The 12,836-nt window shown below is 43.5% G+C and overlaps 6 protein-coding genes across 6 annotated transcripts; 2 read left to right on the top strand and 4 right to left on the bottom strand.

The window, feature by feature from the left end:
• Nucleotides 1-494: 494 nt before the first annotated feature.
• EAE97_002952 (uncharacterized protein) lies at nucleotides 495-1,249 on the bottom strand (the record flags this gene model as incomplete). Its single annotated transcript, XM_038873464.1, has 3 exons — nucleotides 495-773; nucleotides 854-1,042; nucleotides 1,121-1,249. The coding sequence occupies 3 exons, from the start codon at nucleotides 1,247-1,249 to the stop codon at nucleotides 495-497; spliced, it is 597 nt and encodes a 198-aa protein (XP_038735327.1).
• Nucleotides 1,250-1,291: 42 nt separating this feature from the next.
• On the bottom strand, nucleotides 1,292-1,921 carry EAE97_002951 (uncharacterized protein; the record flags this gene model as incomplete). Its single annotated transcript, XM_038873463.1, has 1 exon — nucleotides 1,292-1,921. The coding sequence occupies one exon, from the start codon at nucleotides 1,919-1,921 to the stop codon at nucleotides 1,292-1,294; it is 630 nt and encodes a 209-aa protein (XP_038735326.1).
• Nucleotides 1,922-3,476: 1,555 nt separating this feature from the next.
• On the top strand, nucleotides 3,477-4,650 carry EAE97_002950 (uncharacterized protein; the record flags this gene model as incomplete). Its single annotated transcript, XM_038873462.1, has 1 exon — nucleotides 3,477-4,650. One exon carries the CDS (start codon nucleotides 3,477-3,479, stop codon nucleotides 4,197-4,199), a length of 723 nt encoding a protein of 240 aa, XP_038735325.1. The 3' UTR covers nucleotides 4,200-4,650.
• A 677-nt stretch (nucleotides 4,651-5,327) lies between these two features.
• Nucleotides 5,328-8,084, bottom strand: EAE97_002949 (uncharacterized protein; the record flags this gene model as incomplete). Its single annotated transcript, XM_038873461.1, has 2 exons — nucleotides 5,328-6,205; nucleotides 6,266-8,084. The coding sequence occupies 2 exons, from the start codon at nucleotides 8,082-8,084 to the stop codon at nucleotides 5,328-5,330; spliced, it is 2,697 nt and encodes an 898-aa protein (XP_038735324.1).
• Nucleotides 8,085-10,002: 1,918 nt separating this feature from the next.
• EAE97_002948 (uncharacterized protein) lies at nucleotides 10,003-11,115 on the bottom strand (the record flags this gene model as incomplete). The annotated part of the gene is made up of 1 exon (XM_038873460.1): nucleotides 10,003-11,115. One exon carries the CDS (start codon nucleotides 11,113-11,115, stop codon nucleotides 10,003-10,005), a length of 1,113 nt encoding a protein of 370 aa, XP_038735323.1.
• Nucleotides 11,116-12,308: 1,193 nt separating this feature from the next.
• On the top strand, nucleotides 12,309-12,743 carry EAE97_002947 (uncharacterized protein; the record flags this gene model as incomplete). The annotated part of the gene is made up of 1 exon (XM_038873459.1): nucleotides 12,309-12,743. One exon carries the CDS (start codon nucleotides 12,309-12,311, stop codon nucleotides 12,741-12,743), a length of 435 nt encoding a protein of 144 aa, XP_038735322.1.
• Nucleotides 12,744-12,836: the final 93 nt, after the last annotated feature.

Raw genomic sequence — 12,836 nt, 5'->3', positions numbered from 1 at the left:
GCATCAGCATTCTACGAACATTTCATATTGAAAGAACTATCCATTACAAAACAGCGCCCAGTTGAACGTACGTTCGATCGTATCGCCAGTTCTGGGTGGTAACTTTAGCTCTTACTGAGGTCATGTAATGTAGCCCTTTCGAAGGATTACATTGTGGTCTGGATTTACAAGACAAAAATAAATAGAGAGATGGTCATTCTAGGATATTTAATGACAAACTACTATACGATTGTTCCAGCCTCATCAGAGATCCTTGAAGTTTTCATACATATCAACATTAATATTCCTCCTCAATTTCCAGTATAAGTAAGACAAGCGTCTTCGATCCCCGCCTTTGGCGTTGCATAATGTGTAACTAGGGTGCCGTTTTGCTCACCTCCCAATACCTCCACGCTGCCCTCTCCATATTTAGGCCACCCCGCGTTGCTCAATCCATTCTCAGGATCCTTTGCGAACGCCAACCAAAGATCTTGCATTGCCTCACTAGTATCCTTCTAGAATCGGGTTCCGTCGCCACCAACATCAGCATATGTTCCAAAGATCATGGGCAGCTCACTGGAATGATAAGCTCCCATGAAGGGGAGTGGCGAGAGATTACTAAAGTTGCCGGAATATTCAAAGCGGTAGGTTGTTGCATTGAGAGATTGTCGGATTTGCGCTTCGGCTACGACGCCGCAAGGGACGTGTAACGTAGCCGCTAATTCCTTTTCGGGGGTTGGTCCCTCGATATCAGGAGGGCCGGAGGAGAGTGCAGCGGTGGAAGCTCCATCAATCTGTGGTTTGACATGTCAGTGGGCTTGATTTTTGGGAGGTTACTTGTTAAGCAGGAATGACGATAAGGAAAACAGCTTACCAAGTTATGTCCCAAAACTTTGGGTAGCTTTGCGTAATGACCAGAGAGATATGCAGCAGTATAGTTCGCAAATGTGTTGTTGTTATCATTATATGACTGAAAACCCAACGCAGGGGTCTTGCCAGCATCAGTCCAATATTGAATAAACGCCTCGATATCAGCTTGTGGGTAAGTGCTCATACACTCAACCTAGTTTGTAGTATTACCATTGCATCTAAGCTCGTTTGCCAGAAAGGTAAAGTTCGTGTGAGTGGTATCAGTATAAACGGTATGGACACCCTGGCCCTCGACAGCGCCGGAATCTTGGATAAATCCAGTAACAATTGGATCATCTGGCCAACCGATACTGAGAGCCCCAGTCAAAGTAGCACCAGCTGATTGGCCCCAAAGCACCATGCGCGAAGGATCACCCCCGAAAGCTGCAATGTTGTCTCGAATTCACTCGAGAGCAGCTCTAGCATCAAAAATGTAGAGCACAGTATTTTCGGTTGGTGTGTTTGGTTGACCGAAAAAGTTCAGTCTGTACTGCAATGAGACGACAATATGCGATTGAGTACGCTGGACCCATTGTTGTGGATTTTGGTAAGGTACAGATGAACCACCTGTGGTCTGACCACCTCCATAAATCCAAACGATCACGGGTACTTTTTCCTCGGTCGGGTACAATGGTGCCCAAACACTGACGCTCAAACAATCATCTCCATTGATGCCTTGGATGAAATACTCACGTCTCACGTCAGTATAGACAGATGCAGGGGTTGCTTCATATTGAGGGCAATTGGGGCCGAACGCATTGGCGTGGATGATTTGTTGCGCTGCAGACGCAGGGAGTGGTTGCGCTTTTCGGAAACGGTTCTTACCAAACGTTGATTGTGCGTATGGAACACCTACAAAGCGACATTCACTACATTCACTACCTAAGAAGAAGCAGCGTCTGATGTATACAACAGTGGATCTGAGAGATAAAGACGCGAATGCAGATGAGAATGGTTGATCGGACAGAGAACCCAGGGGAAATCTGGAGACCTTATATATAATATGAGTTGAAAGATAAATTGAGCTAATCATCCTTTGAAGTTGAATTATTAGCAAGTTTGGAAATTTTAGAACAGCTAAATTATATCCACCACTCTCGTCTTACCAATGGCTGCATTGATACGTCACCTTTACCTCATTACAAGTACAGAGGCACTCCTTGTTTGTAGCGCGGGGCTACTAGTAATCACGGCTTAGACGGATACCCCAATGAGGTGAATTTATAAATCCGTGATTTGAATGTGAAGCATGTATGCAAAGTACATGCATGCACCTAACTAAGATATAATCCGGAGTTATAATACTTATCTAACTCACTTCCATAGTGTTACTTTCCGCGATGCATTGACAAGCCTTTGTCTCCGGTTTTTGAGTTCCATAATCTAGATTTTCATCCTGATTTTACTCCTAAATTATTTCACAGAATCATCGATGGATGAGCGGCTGCCCGGTGTTGATGCTTGAAAATTGCATCTAGCTCCCAATATACATTCGCTAGCAAGATTCGTTAACCACAACACGTGGAGGAGAGGTTCGAAAATCTATAGTTATCAGTAAGAAGCACTGGGAACTCTGATGTCATCCCACCTTTGGTTCTAATAGCAAATCTTTATGGGAGCTATACATCCTCCTCCCCGCCCTGATGCAGTATCAATGCGTTTGCTACATGCCATAGTAGTGCAGATATTTTACGAAATACTTTGTGGTGAATTCCCCGCATTCCGTTCTCCGCAAAACCCTACACCCCCGCATAAGTCGAATGGGGTTCGACAGTTGGCTTATGACGGTGTCTCGTCAGTGCTAGTTGAAAGGTGGGGACAAGTGGTAAGGGTTGAAAGCCCCCACTCGCGTAGACGCACCCTAAAATCATGCCTTAAATCCCATTATACCCGACACACCGGTCACTGGCTCGGGACCGATACAAAAAGAAACCACAGGGAAAGCTTGCTAAGGTGGGAATGTGTTAGTTTAGAAAGAAGGGCCGAAAGCTAATATATTGTTTACATAGTTGATGTTCTTTTGAGCTATGGAAGTATACAGCCGTGAGAACCGCAATGCTTATTCTTCAAGTCCCGCACAATTAAGTTCGGCTATAGGGAAGAACTTTACTCCGTATTGTAGTTGAGAATACGTGTGACCTGTGAAAACCTGGCAAACTTGGTTTGTTGTGGATTAGCAACTGATTCTTTGACATTCACAAAGCTGAGAATCCCCGGCTGACATGAAAAGTCCATCCAATGGTTCTCAAAGTCTTGTCTCGAGCTCGTGTCATTGCGAAACCTTATATTCTTCACAATGGCTCAAGGAGGAGGTAAAGCGGACTTTGAGAGTATGCACTACTACCCACATCCACCCTTTTTCCATTCTTTCTAAGGGGTTTAATGTGATTCGTGCGAAGTCGACACGCGGCGGACTAATGACTCCCTTTTGCTCCTACGATCCTATTGCCCTTTTTTGAAGCTACATTGGTGATGCCTAAAGTCACTATCTGATTTAAAAAGGTAGCTTTTCCATGCTTATCTTAGTCTCTTCGCGTCTTTCCACTTTCTACCACGAGAATTATCTGTGCTAGAAGTATTCATTCACTATGACATTGCTTGTTCTCCATGCTGCCTTCTTCCTGTCCTTCGTCCCCTCACTCATCGTTGGTCAGGCCTCTGTCAATACCACTGCCATCCTACTTCCTGTTCCGGACGGACCATATGCTTCTACCGTCACAGTATCAGAGCTCACCGACACGTCGCGGGCCAACCCATTCGATGGATCCTCCCCATACCGTCAGCTTCTAGTCAGCTATTATGAGCCATATCTCAGGGAGGATTGTGCCAACATTGGCGAAATCGACTACATGCCAGCTGCCGTGGCAGAGTGTTTCAATGAGAATGATCTCCCAAGCCCTGGTTTGACAACATTCTCTCAACTCAAATTTTCCGACGTCTGCCTTGAAGCACCAACCACCAAGCCTGATACGCCTCTTCTCGTCTGGACTGGTGGTTTCTATACCAGCAGTCTCCAGTACGGTGCGATTGCACAAGCAATTTCTAGTTGGGGCTATAGAGTTGTGACAATAGATCATCCATATGATGCAGCGATTGTAGAATTTCCAGATGGAACCATCATTTACAGTGCTTATACTAGCGGAGCCCCAACTGACGCGACTAGCGCGTATCTCCAAAGCATCCGTGTCAAAGACATTGAGTTCGTCACAGGTCTATTTTCGGAAGCTTCTGAGGTTGTTGGTCTATACGGACATTCCTTGGGAGCCTCATCTCAGACTGCCGTGCTTCAGGCACACACAACGGGCAAATAAGTGGCAGGTTGCAACTTGGACGGTAAATTGTAACCCCCCTGTTGGGCCAACTGGACTCGGTAACTCGTCCGAGATCAAAAAATCTTACATTTTTTTTGCACATGATAATCACACTATTGCTAGTGACCCATCATGGACTGCATTCTGGAATACGACGTATATTTTGACTCAAAGCGATCCTAGGGTATCTCTTAAACTCCCCAAGACGGTTCATAACTCATTCACTGATCTACCGTTTGTTATTGATGTGGTTGGCGTTCGATCAGTCAATGAATCTTACTTCGAGACACTCATTGATACTATTTATGGACCTCGAGAGATTGACGACATTACCTCGTATGTTCGTGAGTTCTTCGGTTGGACTCTCAAGGGTGTCGAGACGCATCCACTTTTAGATGCGTCGAATAACTCTTTTTCAGATGTTCTTTTCGTTCGAAAGGCTGGTTACTAGGTCTGAATGATTATTCTCAGGCAGAGATGTATCAATTGTCGACATGAATAATGGATGGAGAGAGCCGCGTCTAGCATATTATGAAAGATGTTGGGACCACAGCTCCAGGAAAGTAGAAAAAGTGGGAGAGCGCTTGAAGCAGCTATTAAGGCATATGAAAACTAAATCTACCAAAGCATTTGATATTATTAATTCGTGAGATACTGAGGTTCGAATCTGATAATTCTTGGTCTGATTTACGTGCCCAGGTAAACCTCACCGCACGGCTCTCAGCTACAAAGTCAACCCAATCATTTATGCAGTCACCCCCTCTCTTTGATGTAAATATCCATCATCGCTGACTATACCAAATTGACTAAGTACATTAAAAATTACCTGATTACCGGAGGATACCCTCTCCTATTACTATGCTTCATCAAGATGCGAACTCGCTGTCGGTCATAGCCAGAATGTCCGGCCTCCAGGTCTAAACTTTTCCTCCACCCAAGCTCATGGAACACACATTTAGTACTCAGTCTCTCGATTAGTTCATTACCTCACTCCCACTTCATTTTCCATCGGAATTAGCACCACGTCTTGCGCTGAAACCCAGAGATACAACAAGGATAACGAAATACCGCGTATTTTAATGGGTTATGTCGCACCCCCTCATCTTGCTCATTGGTAACCATCAGATCTTACCAATACTGGTAAAGCACCATTCTTGATACAGCAGATTTATCATACATCTGCGCAAATCTTCGCATCTCTTGCATCAGTTGTGGAGATGTTGTAGGAGTGTTGCTTTTTAACGCCTGGTGAAAGTGTGAAATAGTCAATATTCTACTGCTCTTAACATCCAAAACCTCACCCGCTTCTTTGTTGCGATATTCTCGTTGCGAGATAACAGCGGTTTCAACACACAAAGCCATGATGTCTGACCCAGTATATCGATGTGTTACTTCCGCAAGCTTCTTTAGATCGACACTCCTATCTAAGGATTCTTCTTTTAAGAACATACGAAACATATTCTCTCGTGCTGAGATCGTGGGTAGTCCAATGTAGATTCGACAAGGCACTCGTCTCAACACTGCAGGATCAAGCAGGTGAGGTAGATTTGTCGCAAGAAGTAAGAAAGGCGAAGTGGAATCTTTGGAGAGGCCATCTGCTTCCTGTAGTAGCTGGTTGACGAGCTTTCTCTGGTGGATTGACCCTGATCCACTTTGGCTGCGAGAGCTAAATAAAGAGTCCGCTTCGTCGATGAAGATGATGGATGGGAAAAGCATCTTCCCAAGCTTGAACAAACTTGCAACGAGCTTTTCCGTCTCACCAACGTATTTGCTTTCCATCTCGGCGCCAGAGACACTAAGCATGATTGATCCAGAGGTCTTTGCAAGTACTCTTGCGAGCTGTGTCTTACCAGTCCCCGGAGGACCGTACAGAAGTGCGCCCCCGGCGGAGGTCTTCAGAATTCCACAGGAATCTTTCTGAGATTCTCCGAGTGAGATTAGATCTGTAATGCGGGCCTTGATGTCTGAGTCGAGTTCGATGTTTGACCAAGTCGTATTAAGATCGCCTATGAAAGTGTGAGAATTTTATTTTATGATCAAAACACGCAATGTGATGGCATAACTACCTGGACTGACAACAGTGTCGAGCAATTGGTACACATGCTCGTCTTCTTGACTCTTCGATATCTGTTCCGCTATGCTCCAAGCCCGCCTGGGGAGCTTCGATTTCCACGGCGCTTTTTGATCATCCTCGTCTTCGTGGTTTTCGAGCCACTGCTTCTCTGCTTCACTTCTCTTCTCATATGTTTCCATGACTAGCTTCATAGAGTCAATATCTAATTGGCGTTTCGCTATCGTTCTGGCGATAATCTCTATGTTGTCCCAAGGAAAGAAATGGCGGCGCATAGCTCGCAAGGTAGCATCTGGAATGAAAGTTTCCCAATCTACAGCGTAAGGCTGTGCCAAAGGTGACATTTTTGCTTCTGCCGACATTCTGATGCAACGTTGCAGGTGTCTTATATTCTCTTTTAGTCTTGCCTTCTCCTTATCTTTTTCGAGAAGTCTATACTGTGCTTGACTTCTGGCTGTAAACATACGCAGAATTCCTTTCTGGGTGTTATTACTGATAGACTCAAGAATACCGACGTCGTTTCCTCCTGACATCATGATGATCGTATCTTCCTTTGATAAAGTCTTGACAGCTGTCTGTAGATGTTTGAACACCTGAAGATACTTTTTGTAACTACAAAACCTGCCAATACCTGAGATGAGAATTACCAGCGCTGATGATCCCATGTCCTCTTTATCTCCAGCTCTCCCCAGAGTATTCTTCAACAGACGGGACTCAATGATTTTCTTCAAGAGAGTAGTATACTGAGAACTTCCCATGTCGTCAATCTCTATTTCCTCTGGATTGTCAAAGAATTGTTCGGTTTGGGGAATCTTCTGCATTCCATGTCCGACTACTGACTCATCGCTTTCCAACTGTTCATCAACTGACGACAGCTCCTCTTCGTCTTGAGAGAAAGTGTCACACATCTCGTTGCAGATTCCTGATGTATTTTGACATATCAATTTGTGACGGAGAATGATGCTGCCTGTCAAAACAGAAATCACCGTCAATACAAGTATTGTGGCAAAAGTCAAAAGGCCAAGATACTGTGATAAGAAGAAGAGCCTGTCGGAAAACTTTCTCGTCCTTTTCACGCACTCGACTCCATATTCCTGGGAATTTGTCGTTCCAACGCTGGATTCACTATTGTCAGATAAACTATCACTGGATCCACTCCTTGCAACGGGAGAAGACGAGCATGATGTACTACAGACAGAAGAAGCCGAGCAGCAGAGCTCCACACACATGCACCGATCGTAGAGTAGATTGAGGTAGTGATCGTCACCCCTTTTGTGGTCATTTCGGTGTTCTGAATCTTCTCCTTTCCCAAAATGCTCTGCCAAATCTCTAAAATCGTCAATATTCAACTCAATCAAATCCGCTTGCACATCACTGGCGAACTTCTTTACCACCTCTGCCAAAAACTCTTGGCCAAGAAAAGCATGGAACCCTCCAGGGAGAAGAAGCTGAACAGCATCAAGTGCAAACTTGGGAGTCTTGTGTGAACTGAAGGTCGATTCGAGGCCCTCAGCCTCTTGTTTTGGCAGGATCGTTTTTTCTTTTGGCATGATCAGGTTGAAAAGTTCATCGTACAAAAAAGAATCCAATTCATATCTTTCTTCCTGAGATGCCTGTCCATTTGATGTCGTGTCTTTGACCTTTTCGGTAAGATTGGGCGGGTTTGGCGGAAGGATTACGACTCGACGCGTTTCCTGGCTCAACTCGGATGCAGTTTTGACACAATTGTCCATAAACCATGAAGGCATGGAGACATCTGAATTAACCTCCTCGACTCCATCTTCGTTCACCATGGCATCGACATCTACGGCCATATTTGTTGAGAGGACGTATCAGTGCTTAAACAGACACTGTAAGCAGCTAGTCTTGAAGTTTGTGATGAAAGAAGTGAATAAGAAAGAAAGGTGACAGATATAGGAATGTGAAGAAGACAATTTCACTAGAAGCGTCTCAGCTATCTCTCCAAGAGAGGCAAAAGGAAATTCAGCAAACAAATAGCATGGCAGATCATGAAACTAGTCTGTTCTACCGTGGACGTTCTCCACATCCATATATCTTTACTTGCACTAATTTGTTGTTCAGAAGCGCTAGATTCTGTTTGTAAGCAGCAATAGACGTGCGGCATGTGTAAGATCTTAAAATACTTTGGCATACTATCAGCCCGTGTCTTACGACCATTCGAGGGAATAAGTTGAAGCAATCACTGATTTTCTGGTCGAGTAAAAATGTCGAAGGCTGGCTATCGTACCCATTAAATTTTATGCGGTAGTGTTACTTCACTGGTGTTAGAGCTAAGCGCTGCCGCCTGACCATAAGCTCATGATTTCATTCACATATCCTCGCTTAGACCCACGTCATGAAGTGAACTCCCTTTCAGAGCCTCAACTTTATTGTAACATTACCGATCTCAAGGACATTCTCGTTTAGAAATGCATAGATAGATATTGCACCACCACACCCCCAAAAATGTGCAGTTCGCGATAACAAATTGTCAAGGAGAAGGCAGGAGGGCCCACACTAACTTACCCCTGACTTAACCAACCAATAATACCGCAACACATTGATATGCACCACCAAAATTATCAAATCTGAAAGCTCGATGCATCTGACTCACAACACAATGGTGTTTCAAAGCTAGGACTTCAGGTTATCCTTTCTTGATGAGATGAGATGACATGTCAACATTGAGTGGAGAATTTCAGCCGTCCTTCTTCGAAGTACAGAAGTATTTTTATTTAGACCTCCTTCTTCAGTTATCGCAACATGAGACACAAAGAACCCCTAATGCACAATGAAACAAGATCGATGGATATGGCTGCTGCAATGAACCAATTCGATAGTTTTCCAAATTCTCCATCATGGAACTCGATTAATCTATCAATAAATGCAACTCAACTCAAGAGTTTCAAGAGATTGTTGGAAACTACAAGCGGTATCTGAAAGCTTTCACGTGCGGTACGTGTTTATCATTATTTGTTCGGTTGACCCAGGCCGGGAGTTTAGACCGCCTAGATTCCCCCTCTCACTCGTCTTCAGAAACGAAACCATCATCAGAATTTTCAGGCGCTAAATGATGATCTGTAAACAGTGATATCACTACAGATATCCTAATCCGCATCCGAATATAACAATATCATTTCAGCTCCTGAATCCAAGTAAAAGTCTACCCCTTACTCTCCCGCCGACCCTCAATCCAACCCAGGATGAGAAAGCGGTATCACTAATTCAGTAGCACCATTATTCGGTGATTGGTTTGATATAAACCATTCAGAAGAGAAAGGGACCCTTTTTAGTGTATCAGGCTCTTTATCTAGAATGAGTCTTCTAATACCCCTCATGATTCTTGATCTCGGAGGGTTGCAGCACGTTCTTTTCACGAATTTTATAGAGTCCCTATGGTCTGCTAGCCACTTCTCCACAGCACAAATATAGATTTGGAACAGGTACATACATTATTTACTTTTGAACATACAAGGTTTTACTATATGAGGATTCATTATGCTGTGACAAGATGACGCAATCACTGTTAGTCGGTTGAGAGGGGCCGAATCTGACGAGAAACAGATCTTTCATCACATGCCTCACTCTATTCACGTGTTAAAAGAAATTTTCTAAAATCGTACCAAAGTTTTATAATCATATTTATTAAAGGGATAACGAAGGACAAGTGAATGCCAATATTTTACCGTGGGTTTCGTTTTATTAGTAGCATCGCCCAAGATATCTTGGAGATTAAGTAGGCGGAACTCCTGCGATATGTGTAGGTGGACGCTTGGCTGCTTTTCCTGCTGCATCTTTTATCCTTTTATCGACTTGGGCTTTATTGGATACCAGTTCCTTACCATAATAGTATGCTTGGGATGGGCAGCCAAGCCACATGAGATAGTCGACCGTGGTAACACTATTCTTGTCCCCAAACCCGACTGGCTTTTCGACGTCGGTTCGGAGTTGCTCAAGAAGCTCTTCTTCGTTCTTGATAAGACATGCCTTTTGAACCAACTTCACACATATGTGAACCCAATTTAAAATGCTCTCCGAATCGAGAGTTCCAGGATGTTGACGAAACTCGATGGTGCGTTTGCCAAAACTAGAAAGGAAAGGGGGGGCCAAATTACTTATATTGAAGCCTGAACTTCTGTTTCCCATGTGATTATCTAGTTGCTTATAATCAGTGAATGACAAGATACGATTTAGAAACTCGAGACGTGTGAGCCTTGGATTGTTTATACCTAGTTTGGCTTCTCTGAGGGACTTACAATGTGAGTTATTTATCCGAGTCTCAGGCATCATCAATAAAATCTGACGTTCGTAGGTCCATGCAATGGCCAAGAAATTGCGCAAGATGGGCCAGTCAAAACCACGGTATCCGATACCGACATGAACATGCAACCCTGTAGTTTCGTTAGCACGAACTAAGTAACTGTTTCTCATTTCTCTCACAACTGTTTCTACAGCCCTTCGAGCGGCTTCATCGTAGTAATAGGGTGGAGACGACATTTCCATGCCATATTCGAAATACTTTCTGGTATTTGAATTTTGCGCAACTGGGCCGACGGTGATGTCGGTTTTTAATATCCAGTCGGTAGCACCGGCTGCTTCCACTTCTCGCGGATTTCCGTACTCAGACTCCTTCACCGTTGCTGGAATTCCGACTTCCTCTAATGTTCTCTCAATATCATAATTTATGGAATCGAAATTTGCGAGAATTCTTGCATCTACTTCGCGAGGATCGCTTGGATGAGGGTTTTCATCACCCTTGGGTACAGTAGCTATGAGAAATTCTAATTCGACACCAAAGGTGAGCCGTGACTCTACTTCTGGGGATGATACTGTTGGGGTAAGCATCTTGATTAGGTTGATTGATCAGATGGGTTTGTGATGCAAGTGCTGGGAAGCCCATTATACAAATGAATTTCGAGAAGCTGTCAGTTCTGATATAGCCAACAATCGAATTGTTCTTGCATAGTTAGGTAATTATTATGAAAGAGAAGCAACATTTCTCTCACAACATTCCAACAAAGTAACAACAGGTCTGAGTATCCTTTTTTAGCTACAAAGACAACGAAAACTATGCACAGATGGAATTGAGTTTTGCTAGTGACAAAGGATTGAGTTCTTTATCTCGTCGCGAGTAGAGAAAATTCTTTATTCTAGAGTTGGCATCTTTGACAAAAGTGAATGTGAAAGCCGTGATATCTCGAGGGTCGAAAATTTTCAAGTCCACTTCATCTTAAAGTGGACTGAACTGACTGTTCTCTACTTTGACCAAAAGTTTTTGAAATTGACCAACCAATTGATTGATGCTTACATCAATTGGCCGATCACGATGATAATATCTGTCATTTTGGAATTAGTAGCCTTTATACATTAGTCTCGTAGATCTAGAGCCTACAAGATCAGATAAATTCCAATTCCAAAACGGCCATTGGCACCGAATTGAAGCTAGATAATTGGTACTTAATTAAAGCCATTTGATATCACATGACAGAGCCATAAATATGTAGCCCCGATGCAACATGTCACACTTTCATTAAGATGATCGATACGGCTTCAGCTAGAATAATCTTCTTTACTGCGAATGTCAAAAGGTTCCTTTAAATGACGAGTATAAAGAAAAAGCTATTCTTGGTGTGAAGAAATTAGCAGAGAAACTGGGGAAGTGGGAGTTAGCAGGAAACTAGTGCAGAATGGTGATATTTAAAGTTTGACTTGTACTACACTACAGTTTAGCTAGAGTAGTTTGGTGAGCTGAGTGATCTCATGAATCTGGGTGTATATAAGGACACTGCTCCTCTATCACCTCAAGATACCCATTTCCTTAACAAACAGACATTATATTATCTTTGGTACAGCGATCAATTACTATAATCGCGATAGCAGCAACACAAGTATTAATCACTCTTACAATCCCGATGACTTTTACTCTCTAGACTGACGAATTTTAAGGAAACATATATCGAAGAGGTCATACCCTCCGTTAGTACCAATACTTATATTTGGAACAAATCTGTTCAATATTGTAGCAAGATTATCTCAAAATGTGCAAAGAGTTGTATATGTATCATAGGTCATGCGGCGGCGATGGCACCAAGTCATGCATCTGTGATAAATCATGTCCGTACTACGAGCCCTACTTCGCAAGTACTTGCGACTCCACTTGGTTAAGAGGAGATGATCGTAATCTTTGCAAGGATTGTCCACGCAGAGCCATGGATGACCAACGAAATAAGAAGGGGGAGATTGTGCCCATCGCCGCGTGTCACAAATGTCCCGGACATGAAAATCATATGAAAGGCGCTGATTTACCAAAAGCCGATCCTAATCATCGGTCAGCATTATCGATGAGAGCAATGGAACGTAAGAGCAAATTTGAACGTACAACGTTTCCAGCAAAAAAAACTCCAGCAAAAGCTCTGGTGAGAGCGCCAGAATTTACAGAGTACCTTGAGAAAATTTTGGCAAAAAAGATGTAACAGTTTGTGGTGAGGTTACTACCAAAGTATTCTAGAGCCCAGTAGCTTCGTATCCTAGCCCTGCACGCCGCACGATGGAAGTTGGATGGCAGA

The sequence above is a fragment of the Botrytis byssoidea genome (assembly GCF_014898295.1).
Source record: "Botrytis byssoidea strain MUCL 94 chromosome Unknown BBYS_005, whole genome shotgun sequence".
In the NCBI taxonomy this organism is placed as follows: domain Eukaryota; kingdom Fungi; phylum Ascomycota; class Leotiomycetes; order Helotiales; family Sclerotiniaceae; genus Botrytis; species Botrytis byssoidea.
This window is presented reverse-complemented; position numbering and strand designations above follow the sequence as displayed.